Genomic DNA, 18709 nt, shown 5'->3' with positions numbered 1-18709 from the left:
CCCTCCCCCTCTCTCTCTCTCTCTCTCTCTCCCTCCCTCTCTCTCTCTCTCCCTCCCTCTCTCTCTCTCTCTCTCTCTCCCTCCCTCCCTCTCTCTCTCTCTCCCTCCCTCCCTCCCTCTCTCTCTCTCTCCCTCCCTCCCTCCCTCTCCCTCTCCCTCTCTCCCTCCCTCCCTCCCTCCCTCCCTCTCTCTCTCTCTCTCCCCCCCTCCCTCTCTCTCCCTCTCTCCCCCCTCCCTCTCTCTCCCTCTCTCCCCCCCTCCCTCTCTCTTCCCTCTCCTCCCCCTCCCTCTCTCTCCCTCTCTCCCCGGTCTCCCTCTCTCTCCCCTCTCTCCCCGGTCTCCCTCTCTCTCCCTCTCTCCCCCCTCCCTCTCTCTCCCTCTCTCCCCCCCTCCCTCTCTCTCCCTCTCTCCCACTCCCTCTCTCTCCGCTCTCTCCCCCCCTCCCTCTCTCTCCCTCTCTCCCCCTCCCTCTCTCTCCCTCTCTCCCCCTCCCTCTCTCTCCCTCCCTCCCCCTCCCTCTCTCCCTCCCTCCCTCTCCCTCTCTCCCTCCCTCCTCTCTCTCCCTCCTCTCCCTCTCCTCTCTCCCTCTCGCTCCCTCCCTCTCCCTCCCTCCCTCTCCCTCTCTCTCCCGTTCCCTCCCTCCCTCCCTCTCTCTCTCTCTCCCTCTCCCTCTCCCTCTCCCTCTCTCCCTCTCTCTCTCCCTCTCCCTCTCCCAGTGTCTCACCCTCAGTGTCTCCCACATTTTTTCCCGGATTCAGAGCAAACCGCGCGCGCTGTTCACAGCCGGAAACACGTCACCAGCAGCTGAGCGCGAGCGTTCCGGTGCGTTCCAACCGAGCCCGGCCCCCGGGGATGCCGCACTGCCCCCAAGACACCGTGCACCCTGTACCTTCTACACAGTCAGCCTGCCTCTCCCTGTCCCTGGCGATCTGTCCCCGCAGTCTGTGCACTCTCTACACCCCCCCCCCCCCCTCAGTAATCCGTACTGTCACCTGCATCGCCAACCCGTCCACCTTGCAAACTGCATCCTACAACCTTCATCACTGCCCCACCACACTCCCAAACTGTGTCTCCGTCGCATTGTACCTGCCACCCAGCAAACAGCATTAGCCCAAACTCTGCATCCTTCAAACGTGCACCCCTTAAACCATGCACCGTGCAATCTGCAACTTGCACTCCTAAACACTGCAACATTTACTCCCCAGACCGGATAGCATGCATCCCTCACTCCACTGCACTGGCCAAACATGTCAACTTCACTGCCTGCGTTTGTCACAGTGTAACCCCGATTGCCCATGTTGGCATGATTCGATCCTCACTCTTTGCACAGTGATACGGAAGAACCAGTGTTGGACTGGGGGTCGACAAAGTTAAAAATCACACAACTACACCTTCTGCTATAAATTTAAATTTTTTGCTTTAAATTGTCTTATGGTCCAGCTCCACAGCTCCCTGATGAAGGAGCAGCAATCTGAAAGCTAATGCTTCCAAATAAACCTGTTGGACTATAACCTGGTGTTGTGTGATTTTTAAGGAGAAAGTGGGGACTGCAGATCAGAGCTGAAAATGTGTTGCTGGAAAAGCGCATCAGGCCATGCAGTATCCAAAGAGCAAGAGAATCGACGTTTTGGGCATGAGCCCTTCTTCAGGAATCCTGAAGAAGGGCTCATGCCCAAAACGTCGATTCTCCTGCTCTTTGGATGCTGCCTGACCTGCTGCGCTTTTCCAGCAACACATTTTCAGCTTGTGTGATTTTTATCCTTGCATAGTGGAATCTTCAGTTCCTTAGGTTGGTCACTGTGCAATCTTCACTGTCCTGCATTGGTCACAGTACAACTTTCACCCTTTCACGAGTGTGGGATATAGATAAAGTAGTGTTACTTCTGCAATTATAATTACTTATGCAAGGTAAATGAACTCACACTAGTGTATAATTGTTTCGATCAAGAGCTGGGTCAACAAGAATGAAAACTATGTGAAGGAAATATATAATTGTTTTTGTATTAGCTAAAATGTGCATACAAGAATGAAACGTGCCTGCAAACAATGGTAGATGTTACAGACGAATAGATATGGTGCTGTGAGGATGTAGGTTAAGCCAGATATGCTTGTACAAGCAGTAGTTATAAGCATCTGTTTCCCACTTCTGCAAAAACAAAAAAAAACCCCAATTAAAAGGTCATAAGGATCAATATGGGGAAAGGGCGGAAATGTCATAAGTGGGGGAAGTAGATAGTAGTGAAGGAGGATATACCTAACAATGGGCCACAGCAGGATGCGGTGAAATGGCCAAGTAAAGCTTGTACTTTGTTATGTGCAAGGCCGGATAAGGCAAGAGATAAACAATAGTAATGGGCACTGGATTTGGAGTAGTGAATCCTATATAAGATATGTACTGTCTAAACTCAGTGTGTCTATTTTAGGCACCACGCTTGCAAGCGTATAATAAACATACTGATTGCTTCAGATCTTGTCTCGACTGAAATTATTGAAGTGAGTGAGCTTCGTTTCTCACGACGAGCTACCAAGCACCCTTTAATCCCCTTTTGGAAGTGTACAATCTTTACTTTCTTGAATTGGGCACTGTGCAATCTTCATTTTCTACACTTGGCAGCATATAACTTTCACTGCCTGTGATCATCATTGGGCAACGTTGACTGTGCACTTGTCATCCTTTGCTTCCCAAACTGGGCAACTTCTCTGCACTGCGCAGTATGTAAGCCTCACTGCCCACAAAAATCACCACTGTGCAAGCTTGTCTGCCTGCATTATGCTACTTTCACCTCCTTGTACTGACCTCCTCACAAATGTTTTTTTCTTGGATTGATCATCATACTATGACTCACTGCGTTGAGCTCATTACAATATTCACACCCCTATATTGGGCACCATGCGGTCTTTGTTTCCCTGCATTGGGCAGTGTGCAACATTCCCTACTCACAGTCCTTGCTGTGCAAGCTCAACTCCTCACTTTGTACCTGCAACCTTCACTCACTGCTTGTGCACTGTGCAATCTTCAATTGCCTGCACTGAGCACCATGCAATCTTAATTTCCTGTATTGGGCAATATTGCAATATTCATTTCCTTTATATTGGGTGACGTACAACTTTCACTTCCCTGCATAAGCCACTGTAAACATTCACTCTCCCGCATTGGGTACTGTGTGAACCGTCACTCCTTTGGGCACCAAGCTTGATTTTGGAATTATTTTCAGCTACCACTATACACAGTTCTAAATTCAAGAAATGAATTGAAGGAGAATGGTCATTGAGAGCTGGTGAGTCCAAAAGACAAGGCCATCTTCAGTCATAAGTGCCAAATGAACAATCTGTTTGGGCCCCCTTCTGAAGTCTCAACCGTGACAAAAACCAGTCTTCAGTTAATTCGCTTTACTCCACATTATAGCAGGAAACACTTGAGTACACTGGATTTAAAAGATAATAGACTATGACAGCCTCCCAGTGCTCCAGTCATAGAATCATACAGCATTGTAACAGACTGTAAGTCCAACCATTCCATGCTGACCATAATCCCAAACTAAGCGAGTTCCACCTGTGTTTGCCCAATATCCCTCCAAACATTTCTTATTCATATACTTATCTAGATGTCTTTTAAATGTTGTAACTGTACCTGCATCCACCACTTCCTCTGGAAGGTCATTCCACACTCAAACCACTCTTTATGTAAAAAAATTGCCCTTGTGTCTTTTTTTATAAAATCTTTCTCCCCTCACCTTAAAAGTATGCCCTCTAGTCTTTAAACTGCCCACCCTGGGAAAAGACACCTGTCATTCATGATTTTATAAACCTCAATTAGGTAGCCCCTCAACCCTTGCACTCTAGAGCAAAAAATCCCAGCCTGTACAGCCTCTCTTTATAATTCAAGCCCACCAGTCCCAGCAACATCTTGGTAAAGCTCTTCTGAAGTTGAAAATGCGTTGCTGGTTAAAGCACAGCAGGTCAGGCAGCATCCAAGGAATCCTATTCCTTGGATGCTGCCTGACCTGCTGTGCTTTAACCAGCAACGCATTTTCAACTGTGATCTCCAGCATCTGCAGACCTCATTTTTTACCCAAAGCTCTTCTGAACCCTTTCCAGCTTAATAATATCCTTCTTATAACAGGGAAACCACAACTGGATGCAGCTTTCCAGAAGTCACCTCACCAGCATCCTGTACATTCCTGATGAAGGGCTTAGGCCCAAAACGTTGACTCTCCTGCTCCTTGGATGCCAGCTGACCGCCTGTGCTTTTCCAGTGCCACACTATTCAACTCTGATCTCCAGCATCTGCAGTCCTCATTTTCTCCAACATCCTGTACAACATCAACACAACATCCCAACTCCTTCACTTAAAGATCTGAGCAATGAAGGCAAGCGTACTAAACACCACTTTAAGCACCCTTTGTACTTGTGACATAAATTTCAAAGAACTATGTACCTGAAGCCCTCAGTCTAGTGTTCTACAACACTACCCATAACCCTTCCATTAATTGCCTGTGTTTGTGTTTCCAAAATGCAACACCTCACATTTATCTAAACTAAACTACATCTGCCATTCCTCAGCCAATTGACCCAATTGATCAAGACCTCTTTGTAATCTTAGATAACCTTCTTCACTGTCCACTAGACCACTAATCTTGGCATCATCTGCAAACTTATTAAGCATGCTTTCTATATTCTCATCTAAATCGTTTATATAAATGACAAACAAAAGTAGTCGCAGTACCAATCCCTGTGGAACACTGCTGGTCGCAGGCCTCCAGTCTGAAAAACAAATCTCTACCATCACTATCTGTCTCCTGCCGTTAAGCCAATTTTGTATCCAATTGATAAGCTCACACTGCATCCGATGTGATCTAACTTTGCTAATTAGCCTATCATGTGGAACCTTTACTAAAGCCCACATAAATAATGTCTTCGGCTTTGACCTCATCAATCTTCTTGGTTACTTCCTTAAGAGATCCTAAGTTAATCTGTTTTAGGACAGCTATAATGCAGGCATCTGCCAACAGATCAGCAAATTTCCCAGTTGCCAAAGCTCTGACATCATCCACAAACAAAGGTCAATTTGGCTCCCAAACGCATTACAGCTGCACAAGTTTGTCAGGATGATGTCAGAGGCCCAAGTATCTTTAGCCATTTCACCAAAGACTTTCCCTCCATCATAAGGTCAGAGGTGATGGAGCTATTCACAGATGATTGCACAATGTACAGCACCAGTCCTCCAATACTGAAGCAGTCAGTGCTGCCCTGCAGCAAACTGGACAACATTCACATTTCGGCTGCTAAGTGCCAAGTAAAAGTTGTGCCATGCACATGCCAGGCACAAATGGAGAATGCAATAATCTTCTCTTGACATTGTACAGCATTGCCATCATGGAATTCACACACCATCAACATCCTTAGGACTTGTGTGAGTGGGATAACACTGAACTGGAATGTTTTGGTTTTGGTTTCTGAATTATAGGAAACATTTTAAAGTTAGAAGAGAGAATACTGAGCATGTTCACTAGAATGCTGCCTAGCACAAGAAAACAACTGGGCTGCTTTCAATTGAACTGAGGATATTAAGACAGGATTTGATATTGATCTTTGACCCTGTAAAGGATATAATCGAGTAATTCAAATCATTTTGCAGTGAATGATCTAGAAGGTGTTGGAGATGTAAGATTAAATGCAAGTGATCCAGGAAGGAAAGCAAGAGAAAAGTAATTTTGAGCACAGAGATAAACTGCCAGAGTTATTGATTGAAGCAAAGATCAGATCAACTTTAAAGAATAGGTTAGACAGGTGGTTGAAGGAAAGCAAAATAATGGTGTAAGACAGGTCCAGGAAACTGGATAATCCAGATTTCCTAGTGAATAAACATTAACTCAGAATTATTAGAGTAGACCAGCCTGTTTCCGCATTGTAATTTCTAAGTAATGTTGACAAGTATGTAGATCAGCATCTGGTTAGGAACAGTGCAAAAAGCTGTAACAATCAACTGGGTTGCCTTGCTTACATTGCCATACAAGCAAATAAAAGGAATAGCAATGGTTTTGCTGCAAGGATCAAAGATCAAGAAGAGCATCTCTCATAAGATGTATCACAAGAAATAGAAAATTAGATAAAGATGCCAAAGTTTTTTCATTTATAGGAACAGGAATAGGAAGCAACATTTTCATGAACAGGAAGCAACTTTGTTGAAACTTTCTTCTAAAGGCATTGGATCAAGTCTAGGATTGTATCTGCTCTGAGGGAACTGTCTCTTGTTATTGCGTGTATGTTCTGCATTTTTAAAAAGACCTCTGTTTGTTTGTGTATCTTCTAATTAATCAAAGATAAAAAATGAGAAGAACTGCTCGAGGCCAAAAAAGTTTGAATTTATTTGAATGGAAACAGCAGTCAGAAAGATTGAACATAGATAATGGAGGATGGGAACAGACTCTCAAATTGGGGACTCATATGCTAATGTAAGTATTGGACACAGACACAGGCATTTCAGTCTAATCAATTCATGTCAGTGTTTGTGCTCCATAACAGTGTATATTTATTGTTATGAAGATGTTTTATCTTCATGTGAAAAGACTACGAGTATACCTGGGCTGTTCTATGGTGATATTGAAAAGAACATATTGTTGGACTGGAGGCCTATGACCAGTGGAGTGCCTCAGGGATCAGTGCTGGACCCATCGCTGTTTATTATCTTTATCAATGATTTGGATAAAAATGTACAAGGCATGATTAACAAGTTTACAGATGACACTAAATTAGATGGTACCATGGACAGTGAGGAAGGTTGTCAGAAATTGCAGCAGGTTCTTGATCCGCTGGGGAAGTGGGACGAGAAATGGCAAATGGAGTTTGACATAGATAAGTGTGAGGTGTTGCATTTTGGAAAGTCAAATTAAAGTAGAAGTTTCATGGTGATTGGCCTTAAGAAGTGTAGTGGAACAGAAGGAGCTTGGAATTCAGGTGCACAGTTCTCTGAAAGTGGAGTCACAGGCTGACAGGGCGGTGGAGAAGGTTTTTGGCACACTGGCTTTCATCAGTCAGGGCATTGAGTATGGAAGTTGGGAAGTTATGTTGCAGTTGTACAGAATACAGGTGAGGCTGCCCTTGAAGTATTGTCTTCAGTTTTGGCCACCTTGCTATAGGAAAGATGTTATTAGTAAACTGAAAAGAGTGCAGAAGGAATTTAGAAGGGTGTTGACAGGACACAGTGGATTGAGTTATAGGGAGAAGTTGGACAAGCTGGGACTTCTTTCTTTCAAACGCAGGAGACTGAGGGGGGGAATCTTGGAGAAGTATGTAAGATCATAAGAGGCATGGATAGGGTGAATGCAATCAGTCTTTTTCCCAGGATTGGAGAATTGAGGGCTAGAGGGCATCAGTTTAAGGTAAGCGAGGAATGAATAAAAGGAACCTGGGTGGCAACCTTTTTACACAGAGGGTCTACGTATGTGGAACCAAGGTGCCAGCAGAAGTGGTTGAGGCAGGTGCATTAACAGCATTTAAAAGGCATTTGGACAAAAACATGGCTAGGAAAGGTTTAGACGGATATGGGAAAAGTGCAGGGAAATGAGGTTGGCGTGGATGGTCATTTTGGTCAACATGGAGCAGTTTGGGCTGAAGGACCTGTCTCTATGCTGCAGGACTCTACGACTCTATAACATATTGAAATTCTTTTAAAGAACTCCTAGGAAGTCCCATGAGTTCAATTAATTATTTGGATTTATTTACTGGAAATCACATGCCTAGGTTTATGGCTGACAGAAGTTATTTTTTAGTTTGGATATAGTAATTTTGTTGCTCACTAAAGAAATTAGGTTGATGGTTCTTTAATTTGGAAAGTAAAATAGATGGAATATATCATTAGCCAAATCGCTAACTGGCATAACTCTTTATATTTATGTTCTGACAAGTGGAATTGTGGGGTCAGGCAGAAACAGAGCACTCTCCAGCCTTCCTCATAACATTGCCAACGTAGGTATCTATTCTCTTCTCCTTCAAATGCTTATGCAGCTTCTCTTTAAACTCCTTGAAATTTCAATATATTGTTTCTTCACCTGTTTGATAGTTGGGGGTTTCCAAACAAGGTTTACATTAAGCTTCATTTTCATTATTTAAAATTAAAATTAATTAAGAATAGCAACATTTATCTGTGAGCAATGAAGTTGTGAGCTCAATTTCTATTATGAAGATGTGAACATATGCCAGGCATAATTCGCCTAAGGTATTGATTGGTATTCAGTTGTAAAGTGGATATTGGTTTAAGATGGGTTCAGGTTTGTGTTCTCCACAAGTAACCTTCATATTCTCACTTGTCATCTGATATGTGAAATATTAATGCAATAGTAGTAGTTGTCAAAGTCCCAATGGACCATAGGGCTTCTCTGCCATTGGAGAGAGACAACTGTTGGTGAGTTTAACCTGAGGGTTACCACACCTCCGGAGAGGGCAAGGTTGAAAAGGTAGAACCTTCATGGTAACTTCAGCTTGTGTGGGAAGTGAACTGCACTGTTGGCGTCACATTGTAACATAAACCACCTGACCAGCCAAATGAGCTAACCTAGCCCTCACTATGTATTGGAAAGTTACTGACAACTGCAGGACATCATACCTACAAGCAGGAGATAAGGGGAAAGAAAACATGGAAATAATTATTTGTAAAACAACCAGATTGTTAGTCTATCAATGGATGTCTCCAATGGCAGTGTTATAAGCAAGGTTAGAGAGTGATCTGCTTCTACCTAGTCCCACAACTCCACTTGTCGGAACATACGTATAAACACTTTCACCAGTTTGCAATATGGCCAATGATATATTCCATCTACATTACATTTCAAATTAAAGAACCATCAACCTGATTTCTTTAGTGAGCAAAAACATCATGGACTTATTTAGCTGTTTAAAATAAAGTTGAAGATGTGAAAGCAAAAATAGTTACCCTTCTAAATAAACCAATGCAAATATACCAATTAGAGAAAAAAACCTTCCCTGCTGAGATTAACGTATTTTGAAAAAAAAAGATGTAGGCCAATACTTGTTAGCTCTTGAAAGGAAACAAAAAAGCGGATAAGGTATGGTCAAAATGGGCTTTTAGTCAATTTCCAGGCACATGTGGCCATGATTCAGAATAACTCACATAACTTTAACTGCAGAATTGAAGAATGCAAAATTAATATTTATGTATTAATATTTATAACATTTATTATTTGGTCTGTGATTTATGATTCAACAAAAAGCTTTTCCTGACATGTAATAGTTAACATTTAATATTTGCAATGTCTGGTATCATAATAAGACACAGTAAGTTAAGAACCAGAATATAACTCCTTGCTCAGATGGGTTGAGTACATTCCCTACAGTTTAATTCCCCTGGAACTTACTGGTATTTGTAAATCAGCAAACTTTCTAAAAGTTGTTTCACCAATGCCTCTCAGATGTACATTAAGCTTAAGAACAGTAGCGTCTAAAAATAGCTCAGCTATCTCAACATGAAAATTACAGATAATTTTTCAATCACATTGCCTTGCAGAGACTATAATAATTTTTGCTCTGGCCAGCCGCAGTATTTTCAATGAGTCAAGATGAGAATCTCATTTTGTTTTTTGGGGGGGGCTGCATTTGGGGTGGTGGAGGTGATGTTGGAACGTGAGAATTCCCACCCATATCATTAAAAAATCCTAATTCACCCAATACTTTCTTAAATTACTTAGATATTGTCTTGAGAAATATAAATACATGTCTCCATTATTATACCACATCTATCAGAGTGTTTCATGATTTTTATCCAAATTCTTTGTTTACACGTCAAGCTTCCTGTGTTGTCCCATGTGCCCCTTTTTAATAACTCCCAGCAACTCCCAGTGTTTATGAGCAGGTGACATATTTTGCTAGCTACATCTGTATGTATCTTTGCCTCATGACCAACCAGGCCTGCTGTGTCCTAGGCCACATGGTGACCGGCATCACAGCAATGACTGCTAAGGACCACGAATTCATCCCAGAACCTTTGTGCTTGGGCACACCATGAAAGCAAATGGTGAATGTCATATCCTGGCTCAATTCCTGAATTTTCTCACTGGATGATGGAACAGATTCAATTGGGCTGAATGGCCTAATTCTGCTCCTGCTTCTTATGGATCAGCTGATGAGAATGCATCAGACAATTTGGGCTGCCTATCTGCACTCTTAACATGCTTCCATCAGATTTCAGAGGCTACAACTCAAGAGAGGAAATCCGACATCTTCCCTCCCTGTCTGCACTAACAAAAATGGATTTTGAGTTACATTTATGTCAAGCATTTAATTTGCAATGGATAAATCTGAATCTGAGTCATCCGAAATAAATCAGCTTAATTCATATTGATTAAGAAACCATTCAGTTATCAACAGGAATGCAGTACAGCATGACTCATCATTAAATCTGGAGTGTATCAAGAACTGACAAGGGACATTATGTATTATCAAGAGCTACTAAAATGAGGAGACTAAGCTGTTAAGATCTGAACTGCACTGCCCTGCCAGGATACTGAAAGCAGACAGAATAATAGCTCCCTGTGAGAATGTAGGAAAAGGGTGGAGAATTGAGACTAACGACATAAGTCACTCAAAGCCTCAGTGCATTGAAGGGCTCCCTCCTGCACAGTCAGGTTCTATGGGTTACAAAAATAATTCCTACCGATATAGCAGCTTTAACACAACAGCTTTTAACGAGACATTTTACAAGATCATTGTAAACTAAATTTTTCTGCCAAGCCGGTTAACAAGACACAATGACAAAGATTAGAAAGCTCACTCAAAGGGATAGGTTTTAAGGAGTGTCTGAAAAGTGTAAGAGCAATTTGGAGAGAGCGTGCCAGAGTTTAGGGTAAAGGAGGATAAGCTGGGCTAGTGTTGAAGCAGATGAAATCAGGGATAATCAAAAGACCGGATTGGGAGGTCCCTAGAAAGGTCAGGGGACACAGTTCTGCAGGGGAGTCAACAAACTCAAAATGTTAACTCTGCTTTCTGTCCATAAATGCTGCTAGACCTGTGAGTTTCTCCATCAATTTTTGTTTTTGTGTCAGATTTCCAGTGTCCATTGTTCTTCGTTTTATTTGATATGAGCTCAGGGGTTGTAGGCCTGGGGAAGATTACAGGCAATGAGCTATGGAGGGATTTAAAGGTAAGTTTGAAAAGTTTAAAATCAAAACAAACTTAAGCAGCACAACATGGCTACAGCACATGGGATGATGGGTGAATAGATCATGGTGTGTGTTGGGAGGTAGACTGCAAAGATTTGGATGATCTCAGATTTACAGAGGGTAATGGTGGGAAAGCTGTCAGCAGCTCATTGGAATATCCTAGATGTAACAAACCAGTTGTTATCAACCAGACCATACCCCATCAAAATATATCAAGAAGGTAGCCTACACCCTAACGTCTTCTTATTTTAAAGGCAAATGCCAGTCAATTTGATTGATCAAACTACCAGTCGTGAAGCAAAACACACATTATTCCATGTTGACGTTTCTCCACATCTGGGTTGTTTGGCACATTTGGTAAGATATAAAGCTCAATATTAATGAGATGAGTTGCAATGATAGTAAGTGCTTTAATCAGCTATAATCTCCTCCATTTCTAACTCGCCATTGCCTAGTGAAAAAGTTACCATGAGCATAAAAGATGGTGTGGGACAGGCCTCATGGAATTCCGACAGTGCAAATAGAGGCCATTCAGTCCATCATGTCTGCACAACCCTCCAATCAGCACTCTATGCAGATCCACCCCCATAATTGCCCATGGCTAAGCCACCTAGCCTGCCTATTCCTGGACACTATAGGCAATTTAACGTAACCATCCACCTAACCAGCACATCTTTGGACTGTGGGAGGAAACCAGAGCAAACCCACACAGACACAGGGAGAATGTGCAAACTCCGCACAGACAGATACCCAAGATTAGAATCAAACCTGTGTCCCTGGCCCTGTGAGGCAGCAATGCTAATCATTGTGCTACCTCATCAGACTGCTTGTCTGATTCTGCCAAAAGCCTCACCATAACCCACATCGCTCAGACCACTATAAGAGTCCATATGTATTTCATATGTAAATTGATTTTAAACTATTTAGTGAAACTAATAACTGCATTCCTTGCCATGCCAAACAATAAGGCTTGTGTTCATTAGTGCCCTTAAAGGGACATGGCATCAGTTTAGTGAACTGCATATGGATGCACGAAAATGATGGGCAGGAAGCAAGAAAGCTGTCTCATTAACCTGTCCCACATGCATGGTGGATGGAACATCATGATTACAATACTCTCGGTGTTGTTAAACTTACCACTGAGTGTTTACAGCAACTGCTGAGGTAGGAATACATTTTACCATGACAGTCTACAAGAGATCACGTGACATTGCATTACTTCCTGTGATGTTGTGCTCTATATCTGATTAGCATATTACACTGTTAGAATTAACCCATGAGTTGGAGATACCGGTGTTGGACTGGAGTGTACAAAGTTAAAAATCACACAACACCAGTTTATAGTCCAACAAGTTTAATTGGAAGCACTGGCTTTTGGAGCACTGCTCCTTCATCAGGTGGTGGGACACATTACACTTCAAGTAGTCATCATTTTCCACTGCCACCTCCCCCGTCCCTTCACAGCATAAGGTACTGGGAGAGGTGTTATGGAAAGACAAAACAATTTCACAATTACTGCTGTTTCATCAAATGTATATCTTGTAATTTTTCATAACTGCTAATACAGTGGTGCTCAGTACGATGGCATTACAGCTGTAAATATGGTCTACTGTACAAACATTCTTGTGACAATTAGAACTTAACTTCTAACAAATATTATAACTAAATAGACAGCATTTGTTTTAATGTTGTTCTCATATGTTCTATCTTGGCCCCCCTCGGCTGATAACATTGGAGAAGAAAGAATTTCAGGACTGAAGGCTTTGTAATATAAAGATGAGTATATGCTGATGATTAAATAATTAAGCAGCATTCCATTATTGATATAACATAAAGCTAAAAGAATTGTTAAGTTGAAACATTTTTTACTGTAGAAGCCATGCTGCAAATGAAGGAAATTGCTACACATGAGGCACTAGGTTCCTCTAATTATGGAAATAGTTATGAGATAAGATGCCAAAGGTTTGTACTACAAGGCTGTAGTTCAGCAAGAGAAAAGATTGGAAATAAAGATATAGGACATAATCATTCAACAGTCTTCTCACTGATCCAAGTATCATAAAACACCCACACCAGCTGAATCCAGCAAAATAAATGAAAATGCTAATAAGATACACAATATTTAACTGAGTCAGAACTTCAATAAATGCTAACTTCCAGATGACAGAGCATGAACAAGTTTCAATGCATCACACTCACATTTCGAGGGTAAGGGTGATGTGTATCATTCTTTGAGAAACTTAAAGATAAGTGTTTCAAAATATTCATAAAATAAGCTAATTTTAAAACCTATTATTATGCCTAACTTTTCATATCGGTTAAAAGGATGAGGAAAGTATTGTACTAACAAGAAACCAACAGAAAAGGAAATCTGGGATCAAGAGAGGAGAATAGTGCTCTGGAAAATGTGTCTCTAGGTCCCAAAGAAACTGGAAGTCAGTTTAGTAGATCACATGGCCCAAGGGCTTAATTCTCTGTAAACACACTTACCCTCTCCATATGACCACTGCTCTAGTCAGGAAACAGTCTACCACTTTCCTGAGGCTAGAAGTCACTATTTGCCACAAGAGGTAACACAGCATTCCAGATGCTAATTACACCCCGGGAACCATCTACAATCTGCTTTGTTCTTAGTTATGTGTTGTTCTAATGTATACATTAGGTGCTACAATAAGTCTTAGATAATAAGTGGAGCCTCAGTGGGTTGGTGGGCTTGGGGGTGAGAAGGGGGAAAAACTACACAGTCCATCACTAAGATTTGGCTTCAATCTCATGCATATGTTATTGCTAGCCACCCGGGTCACTCCAGTCATGCCTTTGCAATGTTCCACAGAGCTAAATCAGATAACGCCTGAAGAGAGGTGCAACCATTAACTGATGCTTGTACATTGCAATGGAGGCAGAAGTGGGTACTGCAGATGATGGAGATCAGAGTCAAGATTAGAGTGGTGCAGGAAAAACACAACAGGTCAGGCTGCATTTGAGGAACAGGATAAGTCGACATTTCAAGCAAAAGCTCTTCATCAGGAATGAGGCTGAGAGCCTTGTGGGTGGAGCAATGTAGACAGCACATAGTGTCATGGTAAAAGTTCAGTTTGTTGCCATCAAAGAATCAGAAGTCTGCCATCACAGCCGTGGGTACAGTGCTGAATGGAGGCTTGCAGCAGTCTAGCAATCTTCCCTTCAATAGGTGACACAGGGGAGGGGCAGCAGTTGTGTGGAGCACAAAACGTCCTCTCTCAACAATCAGCCTGTTACCACTGCCACTATCCCAGTGCCCTTGCTGTGGCCTGTCAGTGGGTCATTTCAAACTGCTGGCTTCCTCGCCTGGTGGTGCAGTGAGAAACCAGATCTTCCAGGATGAGAGACCTTTGAGGTTGTTCTCTGCCATCTCTTTCATTGAGAGTCATCAGCCTTCCTTCCAGCCATGCTATGGTTACTGGGGGTGGCACTGTAATGGAGCACCAGGCCAGGGAAACAGGTACCGGGGAAATGCACCTTGGTGAAGAATTGAGTTTGTATGAAATATCAATTAATTCATTTGATGAAGTTGGTTTGTATGTTTGATTAATGGTGCCATTTATTTCAGAATTGTGGCCATGAAGAGTAAGAGAGCAATGAAAATAAGTGGGATTGTTGTTGATCAGGAAACTGGGGTGTGTTTACTGGTATCACAGTCTGTTGATCCACTTAGAGACAACCTGGCGAGAAAGGTGACATGTCAGATGTCTCCTTCCCTCCCTCTTCATACTTCTTTTCCCTACTCTTACACAATTTGCCATTTACCTGGTGGCAAGGGCTGGATTTTCATTATCGTGAGTTTATTCAGGTTGCAGCAGACCATGACAGATCATAATGCAATAGCCCTGCAAGGCTATTCCAGACTGGTCCAGGCTACAGAGGTATTGCTGTGGCAGCATAATGCTTGGGATATCCATAAGAGTCAACAGTCAGTGTTAACCATTTGTCACTTGTAATCACCCTCTGGCTCAAATGCAGATGTACAGCGGATTGGCCAACAACTTGGCCAGATACCAGGCATTAACCTGCATGATAGAGTCAAATAGAGTTTATGTAGTGCAGCCTTTGTCCCATTGTGTCCAAGCCAGTCATCAAGCATGTATCCATTCTAATTCTACTTTCCATTTCATGATGTTTCAAGTGCTCACCTAAATATTTCTTAAATCTGTCAACTTTATCATCAGTGATTTCCAGATACGGATTCTGGGTAATCCAAGATGGAGGAAAAATTTCTGGCTGTAACAGCTGCTCCTTTATTGAGGTATTTTAGGTGTTCGAGGTGATTTCCTCGAATTCCAGGAGCAGCAATTTCTGTTTTATATGCTGTTGCATTGTTTTGGAACTTTGAAAAAAATGTCAAAATAACAGCAGTTTTAAAAGGGAGAAGAACAAACAAAGGAAGCACACGGTGAGGTCAGTGCAGGAGAGAGAGAGAGAGAGAAAGAAACTGACACAGTAGTGAACCTGCAAAGTTACTGCCTTTGCTGTTTGAATTCATGTATCACTGGACATCGGAGTGCATCTAGGAAAATGAACAAACAGTGAAATTCACAACTGATCTTGGGAGGAACTGTTTGGATAAAGTTCACAGCACAGAAGCAGATAAGTGAATTGTTTTTAAGTGTGACCTACAGAAAGTCTGCAATAGAGAATAGAGTGGGTTCTTTGTATGTTTTTTGAGATATGTCTCTTGTTGCAACTTAAAATATAAGCCATAACTATTAATTTAACCTGGGGCAGTGTTTTGTAGAGAAATAAGATGGTGTTATTTTCTGGGTCTGTAGATTGTGAAGGAGCAAAAATGGCCTTTAGTAGAGTGATATGTGCTTCTTGTCAGATGTGGGAGTTTAAAGAGAGTTTAAGGGTTACTGAAGTTTATATCTGCAATAAATGCTGTCGGTTGCAAGTCTTATCAGATCAAATGGATAGATTGGAGAGACAGTTAGAAGCAATGAGGAAATTCCAACAGCAATAGTATGTGATGGATGGCAGTTACACAAAGGGGGGAAAGTCTCAGATACAGTCACACATTTGGGGTAACTCCAGGAAAGGTAAGAGAGTTAGGCAGCTAGTGCAGGAGCCTTCTGTGGCTATACCCATTTCAAACAAGTATGCTGTTTTGGAAAATGTAGGGGGTGATGGGTTCTCAGGGAAACGTAGCACGAACAGCCAAATTTCTGGTATTGAGACTGGCTCTAATGCAATGAGAGGTACGTCGGGTTCCAAGAGATCAGTTGTGTTAGGGGACTCTCCAGTCCAAGGTACAGACAGACCTCGTGGCCAGCAGTGAAAATCAGAATGGTGTGTTGCTTTCCTGGTGCCAGGATCAAGGATGTCTCAGACAGGTTGCAGAATGTTCGCAAGGGGGTGAGGAACCAGCAACAGATCATTGTCTACATTGGAACCAATGACATAGAAGGGAAAAGGTTGCAATTCTGAAGGGAGATACAGAGAGTTTGGTAGGAATTTAAAAAGAAGGTCCCTCGAGAGTAGTAATATCTGCATTACGCCCGGTGCTAAGAGCTAGTGATGGCAGGAATAGGAGGATAGAGCACATGAATGCATGGCTGAGGAGCTGGTATATGGGAGAAGGATTCACATTTTTAGATCATTGGAATCTCTTTTGGGGTAGAAATGACCAGTACAAGAAGAACGGTTTGCACTTAAATTAGAAGGGGACTAATATACTGGCAGGGAGATTTGCTAGAGCTGCTCAGGAGGATTTAAACTAGTAAGTTGGGGGGGGGGGGAAGCGGTGCAGGGGTGGGACCCAGGGAGATAGTGAGGAAAGAGATCAATCTGAGACTGGTACAGTTGAGAACAGAAGTGAGTCAAACAGTCAGGGCAGACAGAAACAAGGTAGGATAATAAATTAAACTGCATTTATTTCAATGCAAGGGGCCTAGCAGGGAAGGCAGATGAACTCTGGGCATGGTCAAGAACATGGGACTGGGATATCATAGCAAGTACAGAGACACGGCTCAGGGATGGGCAGGACTGGCAGCTTAATGTTCCAGGATACAAATGCTCTAGGAAGGATAGAAGGGGAGGTAAGAGAGGAGGAGGCATGGTGTTTTTGATAAGGGATAATGTTACAGCTGAACTGAGGGAGGATATTTCTGGAAATACATCCAGGGAAATTATTTGGGTGGAACTGAGAAATATGATAGGGATGATCACTTTACTGGGATTGTATTACAGACACCCCAGTAGTCAGAGGGAAATTGAGAAACCAACTTGTAAGGAGATCTCAGCTATCTGTAAGATTAATAGGGTAGTTATGGTAGGGGATTTTAACTTTCCAAATATCAACTGGGACTGCCATAGTGTTAAAGGTTTAGAGTGAAAGGAATTTCTTAAGTGTGTACAAGACAATTTTCTGGTTCAGTATATGGATGTACCTACTAGAGAAGGTGCAAAACTTGACCTACTCTTGGGAAATAAGGCAGGGCACGTGACTGAGGAGTCAGTGAGGGAGCACTTTGGGGCCAGCGACCATAATTCTATTTGTTTTAAAAGAGTGATGGAAAAGGATAGACCAGATCTAAATGTTGAAGTTCTAAATTGGAGAAAGGCCAATTTTGACGGTATTAGGTAAGAACATTCGAAAGCTGATTGGAGGCAGATGTTCGGAGGTAAAGGGATGGCTGGAAAATGGGAAGCCTTCAGAAATGAGATAACAAGAATCCAGAGAAAGTATATTCCTGTCAGGGTGAAAGGGAAGGCTGGTAGGTAAAGGGAATGCTGGATGACTAAAGAAATTGAGGATTTGGTTAAGAAAAAGAAGGAAGCATGTGTCAGGTATAGACAGGGTAGATCGAGTGAATCCTTAGAAGAGTATAAAGGCAGTCGGAGTATACTTAAGAGGGAAATCAGGAGTGCAAAAAGGGGACATGAGATAGCTTTGGCAAATAGAATTAAGGCAAATACAAAGGGTTTTTACAAATACATTAAACACAAAAGGGTAACTAGGGAGAGAATAGGGCCCCTCAAAGATCAGCAAGGCGGTCTTTGTGTGGAGCCGTAGAAAATGGGGGAGATACTAAATGAGTATTTTTCATCAGTATTTAATGTTGAAAAGGATATGGAAGATAGAGAAAGTAGGAAAATAGATGGTGACACCTTTTAAAATGTCCAGATTACAGAGGAGGAAGTGCTGGACGTCTTGAAACGCATAAAGGTGGATAAATCCCCAGGACATGATCAGGTGTGCCCTAGAACTCTGTGGGAAGCTAGAGAAGTGATTGCTGGGCCTCTTGCTGAGATATTTGTATCATCGATAGTCACGGGTAAGGTGCCAGAAGACTGGAGGTTGACCAACGTGGTGCCACTCTTTAAGAATAGTGGTAAGGACAAGCCAGGGAACTATAGACAAGTGAACTTGACATCAGTGGTGGGCAAGTTGTTGGAGGGAATCCTGAGAGACAGGATGTACATGTATTTGGAAATGCCAAGGACTGATTAGGGATAGTCAACATGGCTTTGTGCATGGAAAATCATGTCTCACAAAATTG

General features: G+C 42.4%; 1 protein-coding gene across 1 annotated transcript in view; it reads right to left on the bottom strand.

Moving 5' to 3' along the window:
- rad18 (RAD18 E3 ubiquitin protein ligase) overlaps nt 1-791 on the bottom strand; it is a 299135-nt gene extending 298344 nt beyond the window's left edge. The window contains exon 1 of the mRNA XM_060835233.1: nt 725-791. Coding sequence (XP_060691216.1) covers nt 725-742 — 18 coding nt within the window. The 5' untranslated portion in view covers nt 743-791. The remainder of the gene's footprint in view (nt 1-724) is intronic.
- Nucleotides 792-18709: the final 17918 nt, after the last annotated feature.

The sequence above is a fragment of the Hemiscyllium ocellatum genome, chromosome 14 (genome assembly GCF_020745735.1).
Source record: "Hemiscyllium ocellatum isolate sHemOce1 chromosome 14, sHemOce1.pat.X.cur, whole genome shotgun sequence".
Taxonomy (NCBI): domain Eukaryota; kingdom Metazoa; phylum Chordata; class Chondrichthyes; order Orectolobiformes; family Hemiscylliidae; genus Hemiscyllium; species Hemiscyllium ocellatum.
The sequence above is the reverse complement of the archived record's forward strand: the minus strand, read 5'-3'. Positions and strand labels throughout refer to the sequence as shown.